We start from the raw sequence: 19,279 nt of genomic DNA on the forward strand, positions 1-19,279 counted from the left end.
GTCTCTGAATCCTGTGTTTGGTTTACGAAGAGCAAGAATTTTTGTACTTTCTATAAAAAACATTAATTAAAGTGGAACTTTACTCACCTTTGTTCCAGCAATTTGGCACCCTGGAGCTCCCTGCCAACTGCTGACCTCTTCTAGCGGCCAGCCTCTAGGAATCGAGTACCGGCTGCTTTTGTTGGCTGGGCTGTTATGATGGCAGTCAGCTTTGACATCGCCAAACTTTTACAGTAAGCTGCATGTGTGGGGCCAACATTTTTGAGACTGACACAAATATAAATTTTTACAAAGTCTGCTGCTTCAGTGTTTAGATCTTTTTATCAGATGTTACTATGGTATACTGAAGTATAATTACAAGCATTTCATAAATGGCAAAGGCTTATATTAACAATTACATTAAGTTTATGCAAAGAGTAAATATTTGCAGTGTTGACCCTTCTTTTTCAAGACGTCTGCAATTCACCCTGGCATGCTGTCAGTCAACTTCTGGGCCACACCCTGACTGATGGCAGCCCATTCTTGCATAATCAATGCTTGAAGTTTGTCAGATTTAGATTTTGTGTGTGTTTTTTTTTTTTTATTCACCGTCCTCTTGAGGTTTTGACCACAAGTTTTCAATGGGATTGAGTTCTAGTGGAGTTTCCCAGCCATGGACCCCATTTTTTTTTATGTTTTGTTCCCCTTAGGTGCTTTATCACTTTTTTCTTATGGCAAGGTGCTCCATCATGCTGGAAAAGGCATTGTTCGTCACCAAACTGTTCTTGGATGGTTGGGAGAAGTTGCTGTCAGAGGATGTTTTGTTGATGTGTTCTTAGGCAAAATTGTGAGTGGGCCCACTCCCTTGGCTGAGAAGCAACCCCACACATGAATGGTCTCAGGATGCTTTACTGTTGGAATTACACAGGACTGATGGTAGCGCACACCTTTTTTTTTTTTTTATCAGAGAAAATTACTTTACCCCAGTCCTCAGCAGTCCAATGCCTGTACCTTTTGCAGAATATCCGTATGTCCCTGATGTGGCTTCTTTGCTGCCCTTCTTGACATCAGGCCATCATCCCAAAGTCTTCACCTCACTGTGTGTGCAGATGTACTCACACCTGCCTGCTGTCTATCCTGAGCAAACTCTGCACTGGTGGAGCCCCGATCCCGCAGCTGAATCAATGGTGGGAGATGGTTATGGCGCTTGCTGGATTTCTTGGGCGCCCTGAAGCCTTCTTCACAAATTAAGTGAATATTTTTTATATGGGATTATGTTCATTTTTATGGCAAAGAGGGACTTTGCAATTAATTGCAATTTATCTGATCAATCTTCATTATATTTTGGAGTATATGCAAATTGCCATCATAAAAACTGAGGCAGCAGACTTTTTGAAAATTAATGTGTGTCATTCTCAAAACTTTCGGCCACAGCTGTACAGGGGCAATCAGGCAGGTAGGTCATTTTAATGCAGAAGAAACATCCAGCAGAATGACAGAGGTGAGCTCATCAGTGTTCCGCTTCTCCTTTACTGCCCAATGGGCTACAGGAGGCACAAGATCTCTAATGCATCTAAAAGTAGAAGTAAACTCTGCTATTTTTTCAGCCAAGGAAGCTGTCATCTTGGCCTCTGTTTTATCTTCAACTGCCATGATGATGCACATGTGATCAGTGTAGACACCAGCCATTGGATGGTTTGACAGTTTTTGTTAAGAGCACATCCAATGTGACAGTTACATTCCCGGTGTTCTGCCGTATAGTGTCCGGCCATGAAATAGTGTCCGCCTCGTACTGCGCATGCGCAGTACGGAGCAGACGAAGCTTCCGAAAATTTCCGAAGCTGAACGGCGCCTGCGCCGTGAGTGGAGGTGGTAGCCCCACCATCCAAGCGGACATAGGGTTGGGAGTATTAAAGGGCCCCTCGCGGGCGAGCTTTGCTCGCCACGCTTCGGGCTCGGCCTCGCTGCACTCGGCTTTTTTTTATTCCTACTCTATGTCCACTTGGATAGTGGGGATAGAACCTGGACTCACGGCGCCGTTCATCCTCGGCAATTTTCGGAATCTGTGTTGCTGTGTACTGCGCATGCGCAGTACACAGCTGACACTATGCGATGGAGGACGTTATTAGACAAGACACCGGCATGTGGTGGGAATGTTACTGGTTTTTGAAAATGTTAAATTGATGGGTTTACTTCTGCTTTAACTGCAGCAAGAAAGATCCGGTCTCTTGACCTGACAGGCAGAAATGTTCTATATGGCAGAGCTGCATAAGTCTCAGAAAAAGATGGACGTAAATAAATTTCCTTCAGCAGGTTTAATACCAACAAGGATTTCATTTGTGTATTTAGTTGTTCGCCTGGAGTTCAGCTGTAGTGTGCATTCACACTTGAAAATTTACTCCACCTGCGATTACGTGCGAGAACCCAGCGGAGGTTTTTACAACCTCTCCTGAATGATTTAACTTGACAGATAGTAACCCACGTTTAAAACGCCAGTTTGCCGTGTTTACATGCCGCGTTTTGTTTTTTAAAGCACCAAAAATGAAATATGCCTGTAAATGAAACGTGGCTAAAAGTGAGTTACTGCGTTTAGCCTTTGAAATTCCTCTAAACTCCGCTTCTGAACCGATTTTTTTTTTTTTTTTTTTTGCATTCCAAAAAAATCCGCTAAACGCAACTGGCTAGAAACTACTGTAAACGACCCTGTGTACATGTACTGATAAGATAACATAGAGGAGAGTTCAGGAGCAGTTGGAAAAAAATGCCCAACTGCTCCTAAAAGTCTGTTTAGCAGCAGCAGTGTACATTAGGCCTAAGCTGCGAGTAGGCAGCCCCATTGAAAACAATGGGAGGCTGAAGGCTCTTGCAGCTCAAGCAGCGATTACATGTGAGTGAGCACGATTCTCGAGAGCTGGCAGTCTCTAATTGCTTTCTATGGGGCAGCCTGCTTGCAGATAATCAAGGCAGCCCCTGCTGGGGTTCTCACATGTAATCGCAGGCAGTGTGCATTCGCAAGTGTGAATGCACATTTAAGGATTACAGTGATGTCCTCTCCCCACCCACATCCTATTGGCTGGATGGCAGCAGAGAGCAGTAACACCTCAGGGCTAGTTCACACCAGTGCACTCAGTTATGTGTTGTGGCTTCCTACACTACATAGTCTGTTCAAAATTAATAGGCTGTTGTATACCTCACCACACAAAAATGTGCATCCTGCAGATTTGCACTGCAACACAATGCACATCATGCATTGTGTTTGGACTGTGTTGCAAGGTGTCCTAATGGCGCTGTAGGGTGCAATTAAAAATGAATGGCAATGCAAAAAGGCGCGCATGCTATGTTGTATCCACATGCTAGGTTGACACGTGTTGCAGTTTGTTCTATTATGCATGCATTTTAGGGTGCTATTAACAAAAGATGTCACTACAACGTTTCCAATGTGTGTTATATGCCTTATGCAAGTGGTGTGAATAGCCCTTCAGCACATGTTACCAGAGCTCCCTGGTGTGAATGAGTCATCAACTCCCCTCACCTTGCTCTCTTATTCAATCAGCATATTCTCTGCCAGCATATGTGCCTGCAGCAGAACTGGATTGGCTACTAGGGTTGCCACTCCCTCTGAGTGCTGGCTGTGCAAGGAATGACAGAGCCTGGCAGATACAGGCAACTAGTTGTATGTATAAAATTATGAGGTGTAAGTGATGCCATTTTTTGCCTAACTACCCCGTTTCCCCGAAAATAAGACCTAGCGTGATTATCGGTGATGGCTGCAATATAAGCCCTACCCCCAAAATAAGCCCTAGTTAAAGTCCTTGTAGGTCTTCTTTTCAGAGTAGGGCTTATTTTTGGGGAAACAGGGTAGGGCTTATTTGGGGGTAGGGCTTATATTGCAGTCATCACCGAAATCATGCTAGGTCTTATTTTTGGGGAAACAGGGTAGGTATAAAAGATGCAAGGTTTCATTAAATTGGACTTTTTTGACGGTCGTTATACAGTGAATTTCTTGCTTGAACGATGGCTTAACTGGTACCACACTCTGCTGCTAATTGTGTGTACACAATCTATACAGTGCAAGTGTGTAATAATTGTTTTTAAAGGAATAAACAACAATATTAAAGTTGGACTGTAGGATTTTAGAAAAACCTCACTGCAGCAATCTTTTTCCTCCTATCTACACTTTGGGTTGTGGGCAGGTCCTCAAGTACAATGCAAGATAATCAGTCCTATATTGAATTTGATGTGTATTCTGGCCTGGGGGCTGGTTGCAGATGGAGGGAGCCTACCAAGCAAGGAATATGGTAAAGCCTGGGCATACAAAGTTAGTTTTTTATTTTCATTAAGCAAAGTGGGTAAAAATCACGCCCTTGCTTGGACATGGTTTTCTGATAGTGTCCCCTGCCACTCTCAGAATACACTGATCAAAGGCTGCAGCCTCTGATTGGAAATTTTCTGACATTTCCGTTAACTGGGGGAGGACACAGACACTGATCAAAATTTGTCTGGTCCCTAAGTCTGAAATCCTCTTTCTAAAGGTATACTATCCATATTTAAAACTCTCCTGGAGGGTTATAGCCATGCCCCCCACCATACATCTTTCAATGGGAAAAAGACCTGAGCAGACCACTGGAGCCACAACAGTGGACCCAAATCTGGGACACAATCGTACACCCTTTCCTAGACTCCTCATTTATGGTGGCCAACTACAAACAATCTTGTTTAGGTGGAATGTGGTACCCTTTTTAGACCGGCCAAATTTGTTCAGGGTGCTTTGGCCACTGTTTTCAAGGTTGTGGATCAACTGCCACTCTAGCACACTTCTGGTGGGAATGTGTCAGGGACCATAAACCAGGCAGAGAAAGAAAGTGCAGTTAAAAATCACACCTTTTACTGTAATAGTAAAATAATACAAATCAGGAATGTAGTTAAAAACAGAAGCCAGGGTAAGGAAGCCAAAACTGGTAATCGGACAAGCTGGAATCGGGGAGCCAGGAATCAGCGTAGTCAGATGCCAAAGAGCAGTATCAGGAACCAGAAGAAACATCAGCCAGGCAAAGTCAAACAGGAACACAGCAGAGAGACACACAGGATATGTTGACCAAGGCGAAGGCACCGAAGGAATTAGCCAGCCAGTTTAAATGAGCTGGGTGTAGGCTGGACTATTGAGGCAGGTAATGGTAACCAGGCGAGTCAGTGTGGAAACAAAATGTTTCTGGACTAGGTTCTACCAACAAGTCTACAGTGTCCTGGGCTCTAGTATCCATAAAAATCCCTCTAAATCTTTATTGAATTTAAAACCACCTGAATGCGCTCCAGGCAAGTTTAAGCTCTTGACTGATTTTCACAGCACCTAAAGAGACTCTAGCTACAGCATGGTGGTCCAGAACTCCAATCATTACACATGTGAAACAAAATATTTCATGGTACTTTTTTTTAATGAAAATCTGTCTGCCCCGTTTATGCGGTGGTTGGGGGCCCTATATGATACCCCCCAAGCTAAAATAAAATATTATGGATTTGAATCTCCTGTTTTTCCCATAAGGAGGGGTACTCGGCAGGGCTGTCCGCTCTCGCCCCTATTGTTTATCTTGGCTTTAGAGCCGCTGGCCGAGGCGATTCGCTCACATCCAGACATAAAAGGCATTCCGATTGCTGGCTCTGAGCACAAAATGTCATTATTTGCAGATGATATCCTATTGACATTGACGTCTCCTAGAGTCTCTTTACCCAACCTATTCTCCCAATTGGACACCTTTGCATCTTTCTCTGGTCTAAGAGTCAATCCCACTAAATCAAAAGCCATGTCGGTAAATCTCCCTCTATCAGAATTGGCCTCCTTGAAAATGAATTTCTCTTTTCAGTGGCTCCCCTCGCTGCCCTTTTTAGGGATACCTCTTACTCCTACCTATGAGGGCTTGTACCAGGCAAATTTTCCCCCTTTATTTAGGAAACTTACTGATTCGTTGTCTTCTTGGACTCACCTTCCGCTCTCCTGGTTCGGAAGAATAGTCGCTGTACGCATGACTTATCTCCCAAAATTATTGTACTTTTTTCGAGTCTTACCGGTACCGGTGGCTTCCCATATCTTCCGACTTCATCAAAAGAGATTGCTAAAATTCATCTGGAGCTCCTCTAGGCCCCGAATTCATAAGCAAATAATTAATGGAGGCTTCTCGGTCCCTAACCTTCAAGCCTATTATGCTGCGGCGACCGTGGCTCCCCTGGCCCACCTTCACGACACTTATCAAATGCCTTTGTGGGCTACCATGGACCTTGTTGATTCTCATCCTATTCCTATCTCCTCAATACCATGGTTGCCCCCAAAGGATCGCCCGAGTGGGTTTGGGCCCTGTATGACTCATTCCCTCCGGGTCTGGGATTCTGTCAAATACTCGGCGGGATTACTGTCCCCCCATCTGCCATTATTACGTCTTGTTCATTGCCCTTTGTTCCCTCCTAGCTGTGAAAATCCTAGGCAATTCTCCTGGTGGGTGGATAATGGTTTTACGGATGTCCATTCTCTGCTCACCCCAATGAGAGTGCTAACATTTGACTCCCTGAGATCTTCCCATGATATCCCCCTTAGAGAGCATTACAGTTACCTTCAACTCAAGCATTTTATTCAACAGCTTCTCAAAGCTCTTCCTACCCTGTACGTATTGACCCCCTTCGAACGTGTCTGTAGGTCCCAACCTCATTCTTCCGGACTAATATCTTTGATTTACTCCTTTATTACTACTTTTAAGAAACCCCCCGTTAGGAAGTATCATCTTAAATGGGAAGCGGACCTGGGCAGGAGGTTGGATGTAGAGGATTGGCAGACCATGACATTGTCCCTTATGAAAAGTTCTAGGAATGTGTCCATCCTCGAGAATGCATATAAAGTTTTTTACAGGTGGTATTATACGCCATCCAGGATAGCTCGCTTTATCCCCTCCTACTCACCTAATTGCTTTCGGGGCTGTGCAAGTGCAGGCACCATGGCCCATATTTGGTGGTCCTGCCCTAAGGCCTGTAGATTATGGATTAGGGTTTATACCCTGCTGCGTAATATGCTTCACTCTAATTTTAGTAGGGACCCCTTCGTAGCCCTTTTATGTAAGCCTATCCCAGAACTTTTTCGCCCGGAGAGGCAGCTAGCCCAGCATCTTTTTAGTGCCACTAAGATAACCATCGCAAGAGCGTGGAAAACTCCAACACTTAGCTTTGAAGCTGTTAAAAATCGCATGAACGATATAATGATTAATGAGAAATTGACATCATTTACCTCTGACACCCATGCCAAATTTCTCAGAGTGTGGCAACCATGGATAACTTGTATCCGGCCCTCTAGATTTAATGACCAACTTCTTTCAATCTAAAGGCGCGTGGGCGCGGCCGCGGAGGACCTCTTCCCCTTCTCTTTTCTTCTTTTTTTTCCCCCCTTTTTTTCTTTGCTTTCTATCTTTTTCTTTACTCCCACTTAGTGGCCACTCTTACCCACGGTCTGTATTCTATCTATTCATTCCTTGTTTTTTCTATTTGTCCTTTTCGGTGACTCCCATGTAGAGGAGTCGACATGTGGTTGAAGATTATATTGATATGAGATATTTTGAAGACGAGATGACTCACTTTAGAGAGGAAAATTCCATTTTTTTTTTTTTTTTTTTCCCATCGCTCCTTCTATATGTCTGTTTAGCAGCACAGCCCGGCACTTATGTGTCTTTCTATCAATATGTTTGAGGTTACCTGAGCTAGGCTGCACTATATATGGCCTTTTTGAGACGCAATTGAATTTACAATATGATTATCTGTTTATACTGGGCCTTTGTTTTTATTTTATTTTATTTATTTTTTTTCCTCTTCTTTTGCTACCTTTATTGTCTTGTGGAACATTATAACATTTATGTATCCTCCCCTCATCGAGACATTCGTCTCTTTTTCCCTCATTTTTCTGTCTGATGTCTCAGTCACATGTCTGAATTGCTATGTTATGCTTAATTTTCAATAAATATTTGTAAAAGAAAATCTGTCTGCCATCTTGCATAATAAATTCAAAACATTTCTGGAATATATGAATCTAATTATTTTGGGGTTGATTTTCAATGAGCCTCTGGAGACTATTCAATCCTCCACTTCATCTGTAGGTGTTTGTACTGGACCAACTGCAACTCTTTATCTTGAACTCTTTCACCAATGCTTTCCTTTTCCCTAATCTCCCCACTCTGTAAACATTTACTTTCTTAACCTATCTCCATCTTTTGGGTCATTCTTTCACAGAAAATGTCTCTCTTGCCTTGGTAAAGGACTGAGGGGTACACCCTTGATAGGGAACTTCCTTGCTACAACACTCATTTTGAGAGGCCCCCCCCCCCCCAAACACCACCACCACCACCACAAATGATATCTTGAATACATAGGAGTTGATTTACTAAAACTGGAAAGTCCAAAATCTGGTGCAGCTGTACATGGTAGCCAATCTCCTTCAAACTTCAGCTTGTTTAATCAAGCTTTGATAACCAAAACCTGGAAGCTGGCTGGTTTCTATGAGGAGCTGCACCAGATTTTGCACTCTCCAGTTTTAGTAAATCAACCCCATAGAGCATCTTTGAAAGGAACTTTCAATGCTCATGTTGCAACTGGGGTTACATACAGAGTTATCACAATGGGGGATTTGTTGTATTTATATCTGTTTTGTATGCTATGTCGAGATTTGTATTCTTATATGATTTAAAGTTTATACATGCTTTTGTACTTGGATTATATAAAATTGTTCAATAAAAATTTACTGAAACCAAAAAAACAAGCTTTATTTAAAACAAAAACGCAACACTCCCTACTACACTCAACATTTTGTTAAAATGAAACCGTGTGAAATTTGGTTGGTCCCTGCTGGACCAGATGAATTTAAATTGGCATATGGGCAACCTTAGTTATAGCTTACTCCCCTAGATTTGAAACATCCACTACAAGAGTAATTTATTTACTTATTTTTTTTTTCTTTTTGTTTAATTTCACCTCTAATGCTCTCATAATAACATTTTGTTACTGATAAACTATATAGGAAAAACTTGGTTTTGCTGCTGCCATAAAGTAGTTGAAGACTAGCGTTAACGGTCCTGTTTGTGTATAGCCTGTCCTTTGTGGATAGTGTCTAATAAAATCAAATCCTTTCCGCACAGTCTTTTTTTTTTTTTTCTCAACTTCCTTTCTCTATGAACTGCCCTGGAATTGCTTCCTTGAAGCTTGCATAGCTCAGACCGTGTTTAATGGCTCAAATGTGTGTTTTTCCTCTCGGGTAGGGGGTTGGGAGAGTGAATCCTTTCATTCTTACTGGTCCGAGAGTCCGCCTGTTTTCTTCCTGCTGGTTAGCTGATGAAAGGCAGCCTCCCTGCATTGCATAGAAGAAAATCATTTCTAGCTGCAGTGCTGAATGAGAAGCCACGGTAGAGGAGGGAGAGCAGCTTTAAGGCAATAAGCTCTGTCATGAAGCACAATGTGCTGTTCTCCATTGATCAAGTTGCTGGAAGAAGCCAGCTTTATCCTGCCGCAGGCCACCTTTGCTCTGATGACACGTTCTATCTGCAGCCCTCCTTACAGCTGCTTACTTTCTAATTTCAGGATGGATTCACGCCGTGTACACTCCAGCAGACTCTTTGGTGTTTGGTGGCAACATACTGCACAGCTTTAATATTCCCATGCAACTTCGTGTGTTTGAGATTGAAGACAGAACAAGGGTAAGATTATCTGAGTTCATATGGGGATAGGGGATTCAGACGGCAGATATTTTTTATTAGGTAAAATATTCTGAAGTTTTGTTTTCCTGGATGAAAGCAAACCTATGATGAAAGGTATTGGGAATATATATTTCCCTTTTTTTCATACAAATTGTGATGTCATAAACATCCAAAGTGGCGACTTCACATCCGTGTTTTTTTTTTTTTTGTAGTTGCTGTTTTTTTTCCCCTTGCCCATTGCGTGGAAGATGTTCCGTGCTGCAAGGCCTTCGAGTAATCAATTCAACCTTCTTTGACCTTTCTTTTCAAGTATATGTCCTTTCCTAAACACGGCACCAAAAAAAAAAAAGTATGTTGTTGTCGCTGTATGACACTATGAGATTTCACCTTTGAACTGCTGTGTTTATTGATGATATATACTACAAGGCTCCTCGGTTTAAGGATACGTAAAGATTTGAGGCCTAAAATGTGCATTGCTTTTCCCATTTTTGTGAAGGAAATGTGTAGTCTAAATACTTGAAAATTGCTTAAGGCCTCTTTCACACCAACGTGTGCCGTTCAGGCCCGCCTGTCAGTTTTTCAGGCGGACCTGAACGGGTGCTCCATAGAGCTCTATGGAGCGTCGGATGTCAGCGGTGACATGTCCGCTGACATCCGACCCGCTCCGATCCGAAAAAGTGTGACGGAGGAAAAAGCTATTTTTCCATCCGTCTGCGGATCGGATCGGATGACGACGGGCACTGCGGTCCGTCGTCATCCGATCTCCCATAGGGGAGAGCGGCGCTGTGACAGGTCCGTCCCTGCACAGTGTGCAGAGACAGACCTGTCATCTCCCTGCTCAGCGGGGATCGGCGGAGTGATCCCCGCTGAGCAAACGGACATCCACGGGGCGGATCAGAACTGATCCGCCCCGTGTGAAAGGACCCTTAAGCTGAAGGTTTGTAAAAAAAAAAAAATGTATATATATACACACAGTATCTTACAAAAGGGAGTACACCCCTCACGTTTTTGTAAATATTTTATTCTATCTAGTCATGTGACAACACTGAAGAAATGACACTTTGCTACAATGTAAAGTAGTGAATGTACAGCTTGTATAACAGTTTAATTTTGCTGTCCCCTCTAAATAACTCCAACACACGCCCATTAATGTCTAAACCGCTGGCAACAAAAGTGCGTACACCCCTAAGTGAAATTGTCCAAATTGGGCCCAGAGTGTCAATATTGTGTGGCCACCATTATTTTCCAGCACTGCCTTAACCCTCACGGGCATGGAGTTCACCAGAGCTTCACAGGTTGCCACTGGAGTCTTCTTCCACTAATCCATGACGGCATCACAGAGCTGGTGGATGTTAGAGACACCATCCGTTTTGAGGATGCCTCACAGATGCTCAATAGGGTTTAGGTCTGGAGACATGCTTAGCCAGTCCATCACCTTTACCCTCAGCTTCTTTAGCAAGGCAATGGTCATCTTGGAGGTGTGTTTGGGGTCATTATGTTAGAATACTACCCTGCGGCCCAGTCTCCGAATGGAGGGGATCCTGCTCTGCTTCAGTATGTCACAGTACATGTTGGCATTCATGGTTCCCTCAATGAACTGTAGCTCCCCAGTGCCGGCAGCACTCATGCAGCCCCACACCATGACACTCCCACCACCATGTTTGACTGTAGGCAAGACACACATGTCTTTGTACTCCTCACCTGGTTACCACCACACATGCTTGACACGAGCTGAGCCAAATAAGTTTATCTTGGTCTCATCAGACCACAGGGCATGGTTCCAATAATCCATGTCCTTAGTCTGCTTGTCTTCAGCAAACTGTGGGCTTTCTTGTGCATCATCTTTAGAAGATGCTTCCTTCTGGGACAACAGCCATGCAGACCAATTTGATGCAGTGTGCGGCGTATGGTCTGAGGACTGACAGGCTGACTCCCCACCCTTTCAACCTCTGCAGCAATGCTGGCAGCACTCATACGTTTAGTTCCCAAAGACAACCTCTGGATATGACGTTGAGCATGTGCACTCAACGCCTTTGGTCGACCATGGCGAGGCCTGTTCTGAGTGGAACCTGTCCTGTTAAACTGCTGTATGATCTTGGCCACCGTGCTGCAGCTCAGTTTCAGGGTCTTGGCAATCTTCTTATAGCCTAGGCCATCTTCATGCTCTTTGCCATGAGGTGCCATTTTGAACTTCCAGTGACTATTATGAGAGAGTGTGAGTGATGAAGCCAAATTTAACACAACTGCTCCCCATTCACACCTGAGACCTTGTAAAACGAATGAGTTACATGATATCGGGGAGGGAAAATGGCTAATTGGGCCCAATTTGGACATTTTCACTTAGGGATATACTCACTTTTGTTGCCAGCCATTATTGGCTGTGTGTTGAGTTATTTTGAGGGGCAGCAAATTTACACTGTTATACAAGCTGTACACTCACTACTTTACATTGTAGCAAAGTGTAATTTCTTCAGTGTTGCCACATCAAAAGATATAATAAAATATTTACACAAATGTGAAGGGTGTACTCACTTTTCTGAGATTGTGTGTGTGTGTGTATCTATGTAAATTATATTGGACCTAGAGCACCAGCGTAATAATGAACATCTGATGGGTATCCCATGTTCTGCTGGCTTCTTCTTGGTACTGTAATAACCCACCTCTCAGTGATGCCAAAAACCCCCACAGAATGTGAAGGACTCGTAACCCTGTAATAATCCACCTCTCAGTAATCCTGGGGATGGGGTGGGTTAAATTCATCAGCTCCCCTTCCTGCCCCCCTGGTCTATTCACATAACTCCTAGTATTCTACCACAATTCAGTGTATTCTCTGACTGGATGAGGACAGAGAGATGGCAGAATCTCCCTGCCCATTGACAGAATGCATGGCATTCTGTGAAAAGAATACTAGGGGTTTTGTGAATGGATAGGGGGAGAAGGGGATGCTGAGCAGCATGAGTCTTTCACAGTCGCAGCTGCAGTGTAGTTCACAGCCATGGGGGTCTCCAGCATCACTGAGAGGTGAAATCTGCACATGCGTAGGAGTATGCAGCACATCTGTGTATGCATGGAATATTCCCATGCATGTGCATAAATGCCACCAGACTTAGCAAGGTCTCCGATACCGGAAACCAGTGGCATTTGTGCACATGCGTAGGAATCCCCCGTGCATATGCAGACATGCCGCTGATCTCTGCGAGGTACCAAATCCCTGGCAGAGATATCTGGCACATCTGCGCATATGCAGGATGTTTAAAGGTCGCAGCACAGGAGAGCAGGGGCATTGGGAGCCAGACCTTGTGAAGTTGGTGTGAAGTTCCTCCAAGTATTTATTGGGAATTTTTTTTTTTTTTATTTGGCAATTGACATGGCTGTTTAAAAATGTCCTATACGGTTTTTGCATTCTCACAGTATGCCCTTTTCCATTTCCATGTTTTCCACTTGATTGAAATAATCTTACCAATGAGCGATCATGTTTTAAAAGTGATTACTGAGTATTGTACACGGGGGAATCCATATTTTCACTTTACATTTGCAGGATCCTCTTGGTAGGCTGCCCAAAGAAAATTAGTCTGCATGGCTGTCATACTTTACTGTTTCTTGCTCTCAGTGCATTATAATCAGTCTGCTCAAACTAATTGTTAGCAAGACTTGCTGATTAAACTGTATGTGTGGGCAAAATTAATATATTCAGTACACCTCTCCAATTCATGCACACTTCCTCATGTTTTAATGTTTTAAAAACGTATAGATCCTGCCAGAAATCCAACAAGCTACTAACATCCTGTTTTAGCGGATTTCTTGCGTGCTCCAGCTGAACTGAAATCCCGAGCGGCATTATAATTCCCATCCCGTTAGTTTTCTGTGAACTACAGAATGTCTTCCCATATGTTGTGGGGGGTGAGGTGTTCATTTTCTACAGTGACAGTGCTGCTCCTCCCATAGATACAATACATTAAGTGAGTGTTGTCACCCTAGTACAGGCGGTGTGGTAAGGACAGGAGTGCCAGGTGAAAATAAAGATTGATCACCTAAAATATATACCTTTTTAAAGGAAACTTTTCAGAAGAAAAATAAAGGGCTGCCTCCTGAAAATGCTAGTTGCTTGAATTTTGAATTTGAATTTCTTTGGCTACAATACTTTCGAAGTAACTGACCTGGAACAAGCAACTAGTGAAATCAGGTCAGTGGCTATAAAAGCATGAGTCCCTGCATTTACACCTAAAAGTGTAATGCTGGGTACACATGGGCCGAAAATGGTCAGTTCAGCAGGAACCGGATGACTTTCGGCCCATGTGAAGTTTGACAGAAGCCAGTCTGTTAAATGGGCATGCTGAAAAACCAGCATCCACTTGGCATCTGATCAGCACTGGCAGCCAATGACTGTGAGCATGTTAACCACTTCAGCCCCGGACCAATTTTCAGCCTAAGGACCAGAGGTCTTTTTACAATTTTGCACTGCACTGCTTTAACTGGTAATTGCGCGGTCATGCAATGTTGTACCCACACGAAATTTGCGTCCTTTTCTTTTGATGGTATTTGATTGCCTCTGCGATTTTTATTTTTTGCGATATAAATGGAAAAAGACCGAAAATTTTGAGAAAAAAAGATATTTTCTACTTTTTGTTATAAGAAAAATCGAATAAACTAAATTTTAGTCATACATTTAGGGCAAAATTTATTCAGCCACATGTCTTTAGTAAAAAAAAAATGTCAATAAGCGTATATTTATTGGTTTGCGCAAAAGTTATAGCGTCTACAAACTAGAGTACATTTTCTGGAATTTACACAGCTTTTAATTTACGACTGCCTATCTCATTTCTTGAGGTGCTAAAATGGCAGGGCAGTACAAACCCCCCCCCCCCCCCCAAATGACCCCATTTTGGAAAGTAGACACCCCAAGGAAATTGCTGAAGGGCATGTTGAGCCCATTGAATATTTTTTTTTGTCCCAAGTGATTGAATAATGACACAAAAAAAAAAAAGTTTACAAAAAGTTGTCACTAAATGATATATTGCTCACACATGCCATAGTTATATGTGGAATTGCACCCCAAAATATATCCTGCTGCTTCTCCTGAGTACGGGGATACCACATATGTGGGACTTTTTGGGAGTCTAGCCGCGTATGGCCCCCCGAAAACCAATCACTGCCTTCAGGATTTCTAAGGGTGCAAATTTTTGATTTCACTCCTCACTACCTATCAGGCCGCGTACACACGCGCGGACTGTTCGCCCAACTTTGTCCGCTGAACAGTGTTTGGGCGGACAGTCCGCTCGTGTGTGGGCTTTCAGCGGACAGTTTCAGCGGACAGTTTGACGAACAAGGTTTTTCGGAAATTCCGTAAAACTGTCCGCTGAAACCTTGTTTGAGCGAACAGTCCGCCCGTGTGTAGGCTTGTTCGTCAAACTAAGTTCCGCGCATGCTCAGAAAGGATTTACACGCCGAAAGTTATAATGCAGTGTATAGGACGTCGTATTTTTCGTCCCATCGTACGTGCCGTTCACGTCATCGCACACGGTTTCAGCAAACTGTTCGTTCGTCGTGTGTGGCCATGTCCGTCCATGCTAATTTTGAGCGGACTGTTTGCCGAAACTGTTTGACGGACAAAGTTGGGCGAACAGTCCCCGCGTGTGTACGCGGCCTCACAGTTTCGAAGGCCATAAAATGCCAAAATAGCAGAAAAACCCCCCCAAATGACCCCATTTTGGAAAGTAGACACCCCAAGCTATTTACTGAGAGGCATGTTGAGTCCATGAAATATATTTTATATTTTGCCACAAGTTGCAGGAATATTAAATTTTTATTTATTTTTTTGCACAAAGTTGTCACTAAATGATATATTGCTCACACATGCCATGGGCATAAGTCAAATTACACCCCAAAATAAATTCTGCTGCTTCTCCCGAGTATGGGGATACCGCATGTGGGGGACTTTTTGGGAGCCTAGCCACGTACGGGACCCCGAAAACCAAGCACTGCCTTCCGGATTTAAATATAGAACGCTACAAAAAAAAACTGTTAGCGATCGCAGGGATCAGGCCTGACTCTACGAACGCTGCAGTTATGTGTTTAGTGTTTTGTAAGTGACAGTGATCGATCGATACTGCACTTGGGTGGGCTGGGCGGAGGGGCAAAACGCAGGTGCTAGCAGGTATCTGGGCTGGTCCCGCTAACAATGCGTTTTTTGGCACCCTAAACTGCTGGGGACGCTAGTATAGATCTGATCAGATCAGATATTGATCTGTTCAGATTCTATACCACTACGGGAGGTTTATGCTTTGCACTTGGGTGTTAGCGGTACTGGCACTAACCTAGCGCTGCCTGGGGCGACGCAGACCCTGACCCTAAAACCTAATTGATATCACCCGCCGGGTGATCAGGGGGTTAAACCTTTATTGGGTAATAAATGGTGGGTGCCCTAATGCTATAAAAAGCAAACTTACCAGAGTCACCCGTAACACTTATACGGTAATCACTGGTAAAAGGGTTAACTAGGGGCAATCGGGGGGTTCAAATTTTTATTAGGTAGTATATGGGGGTCCCTGGCACTATATAAAAACCTGACGGGGAACCTAAATAACTAACTAGCTAACCAGCGTCACCAGTGACACTTATACGGTGATCGCTGGTGAAATGGTTAACTAGGGGCAATCAGGGGGTTAAAACCATTATTGAGTAGTATATGGGGGTACCTAGCGCTATAAAAACCTGGCAGTGAACCTAAAAAAATAACTAGCTACCTAGCGACACTAGTGACACTAATGCAGCGATCAGAAAAATGATCGCTAAGCCCATGTACACACGGTCGGAGAATCTGTCGGAATGAGTCTTATCGGACCGCGTCGTCAGATAATCCGACTGTGTGTGGTATGCATCGGACTGATTCCGCCTGAATCTCCGTCCGATCCAAATAAAAGATTTCCCGACCAACTGGGCCGGACGGACCTAATCCGATCATGTGTAGAGCATTTTCATCGGACCAAGTGCCACGCATGCTCAGATCAAATTCCTACATCAAAGCTATTGGCTACTAGCCTGAATGTAGTCCCATCGTAACGAAATTACGTCATGACGTTCTGAAAGATCGTATTTTTCGCCAACTTGGCCCAACCGTGTGTATGCAACAGTTTCGGGCACAATCCGTCGGATTAAATCCGACGGGCAAAATCCGACGGATTTGGTTGCCGAAATCTCCGACCGTGTGTACGTGACACTGGCAAAAGGGGGTGAAAGGGTTAACTAGGGGCAATCAGGGGTTAAAACCATTATTGGGTAGTATATCGGGGTACCTAGCGCTATAAAAACCTGGCGGTGAACCTAAAAAAATAACTAGCTACCTAGCGACACTAGGACCTAACACTAACTGCCCTGACAGTTTTTACTGTCACAACTGACACTGAATGCAGTGATCAGTAAATAAATGATCACTGCAATCAGTGACACTGTGACTGGGGGGGGGGATCGGGGGGCGATCGGGGGGGGGGGGTTGTGTGCCTATGTGTTAGTGTAGTGTTGGTGTACACTTACTGTGTCTTCGCCTCGTAGTCCGGTCAATAAGACCGCCCCTAGGAGAATGACATCACTTCCTCCCTGCCTGTGTTTACTATACACAGTGGGAGGAAGCTTCTCATTTGCCAGGAGCGATCGAGAGGGGATGGCCAGAAACCAACGGTCATCCCCTCATCCCGGATCGCTCCTGCAGCGAAACGGACCGCCGCATCCAGCGGGAGGGGGTCCGATCGGACCCCCCACCCGCTGGAAGGCGAGCACGTACATGTACGTGCTTGTGCCTGTCGGTGCCATTGCACCGACATACATTGCCATGCGGCAGTCCTTAAGTGGTTAAACAGTGTGTTCTGCAGGGGGATGGGGGTTGTGGTTGTTCTCCCTGTCAATAGCACAGCAGGGGAGATCGCTGTACTAACATTTGCTTATGTGTGTACCAGGCTTAAGGCAAGGCCATACACTGTGCAAATTTCTTTCAGGAAAGAAATTTGCATGATTCCCCCATCAACACAGTGTTGGGGAATCGTCAATTGTCTTCTCGGGGCAGGGCAAGCTGCCCCTGCCGGGAGAAGACAATGATTATCGCTAGTGGTTATAGCAGCTGCTAGCCATAATTGCAAGAGAATCTGGCAGGCTGGTTGTACCCAAGTTGATCTATCAACTTGCTACATTCAGCCTGCCCATTAATGGTTTGATTCTGGTTCAGCAGGAAGATTCAAACCATGTATGGTTAGCCTAAGAGTCTATTTTTGGTAAAAAAACAAATAAAAATGTAAACTTTTTTTGGGGTGTAGTACAGGCATTTTACAAGCATTTTGCATGCATATCAATCGTTAGGAGTTTGTTTTCTTGCTAAGCAAGGGGACGAGAGTAATTTTGGAGACAAGAAGTTCTTCAGTCATAAAATGTGTGTACAGTGGGGAAAATAATTATTTGATCCCCTGCAGATTTTGTAAGTTTGCCCACTTACAAGGAAATAAAGGGACTATAATGTTTATCATAGGTGTATTTTCAATGATGAAGACAGAATATTAACCAAAAATCCAGAAAAAACACATAAAAACAAATGCTATAAATTAAGTTGCAGTTCAGTGAGTAAAATAAGTATTTGATCCCCAAACAAAACATGACTTGGTACTTGGTGGAGAAACCTTTGTTGGCAAGGGTAGAGGTAAGATATTTCTTGTAGTTAGTGACCAGGTTTGTGTAATTTGTATATAGGGGGCACTATACTATACTATATTATAAATATGCTAACTAACTAAATTTCAATATGTGACAAATCAATGGTATCTTATGTGAACAATATACAATAGAAACGTCACCCTAAAAATATTAAATGTATATCGTCCCAATCAAGTGACAACTTTAAAGTCCCATCCCATGGAGTTACCTCCGCAGCTTATAGAATCCACCAGCGTCTATTCGATATACCAGCAGCCCCAGTGCCGGGAGAGGCACTTTGCAATGTAAGGAGCCATTTGGCTTGATCTTTTTTTAATTGAGATTTTAATAAACAGTATTACACTATGGATACCATTTGTTTTCTCTGTATATCCTGCCTTCATTACTGAGGAGAAAGAGCCCTAGAGTTCCATATCTCATCCTATATGTGAGCAGGCACCATTCTGCAAAGCGCAGTTTGAATATCTTTCTTAGGAAGGAAGTCAGACTGATATGGTATGCAGATCATCTACTTATCTTCACTTTGGGAGTTTTTGGCTATCTATATTTGGTGAAGGATCACACACTATCGGTCAAGAAGGCATCGGTTGGAAGAGGGATGTTATCCTCATTTATGAATTTTGTTTGAATGAATTTCTTTTACTATTGACTCACTTTTGTGATTTCTATGATATATTTATCACTTTTATGGGACTTTAAAGTTGTCACTTGATTGGGACGATATATATTTCATATTTTTAGGGTGACGTTTCTATTCTATATTGTTCACATAAGATACCATTGATTTGTCACATATATTGAAATTTAGCTAGTTAGCATATTTATAATATAGTATAACACCCCCTATATATAAATTACACATTTCAGGAGCACTACACTCTTTGAGGGGAGCA

General features: G+C 43.4%; 1 protein-coding gene across 3 annotated transcripts in view; it reads left to right on the forward strand.

The window, feature by feature from the left end:
- Positions 1-19,279, forward strand: part of KDM2B (lysine demethylase 2B) — a 205,976-nt gene that overhangs the window by 86,060 nt on the left and 100,637 nt on the right. For all 3 annotated transcript variants that reach the window (XM_077461976.1, XM_077461975.1, XM_077461977.1), the window contains one exon: positions 9,577-9,692. In XM_077461976.1, the coding sequence (XP_077318102.1) occupies positions 9,577-9,692 (116 nt within the window). The remainder of the gene's footprint in view (positions 1-9,576; positions 9,693-19,279) is intronic.

Source organism: Lithobates pipiens, unplaced genomic scaffold, assembly GCF_037356315.1.
Source record: "Lithobates pipiens isolate NorthernLeopardFrog02 unplaced genomic scaffold, aLitPip1_a1.2 Scaffold_3, whole genome shotgun sequence".
In the NCBI taxonomy this organism is placed as follows: Eukaryota; Metazoa; Chordata; class Amphibia; order Anura; family Ranidae; genus Lithobates; species Lithobates pipiens.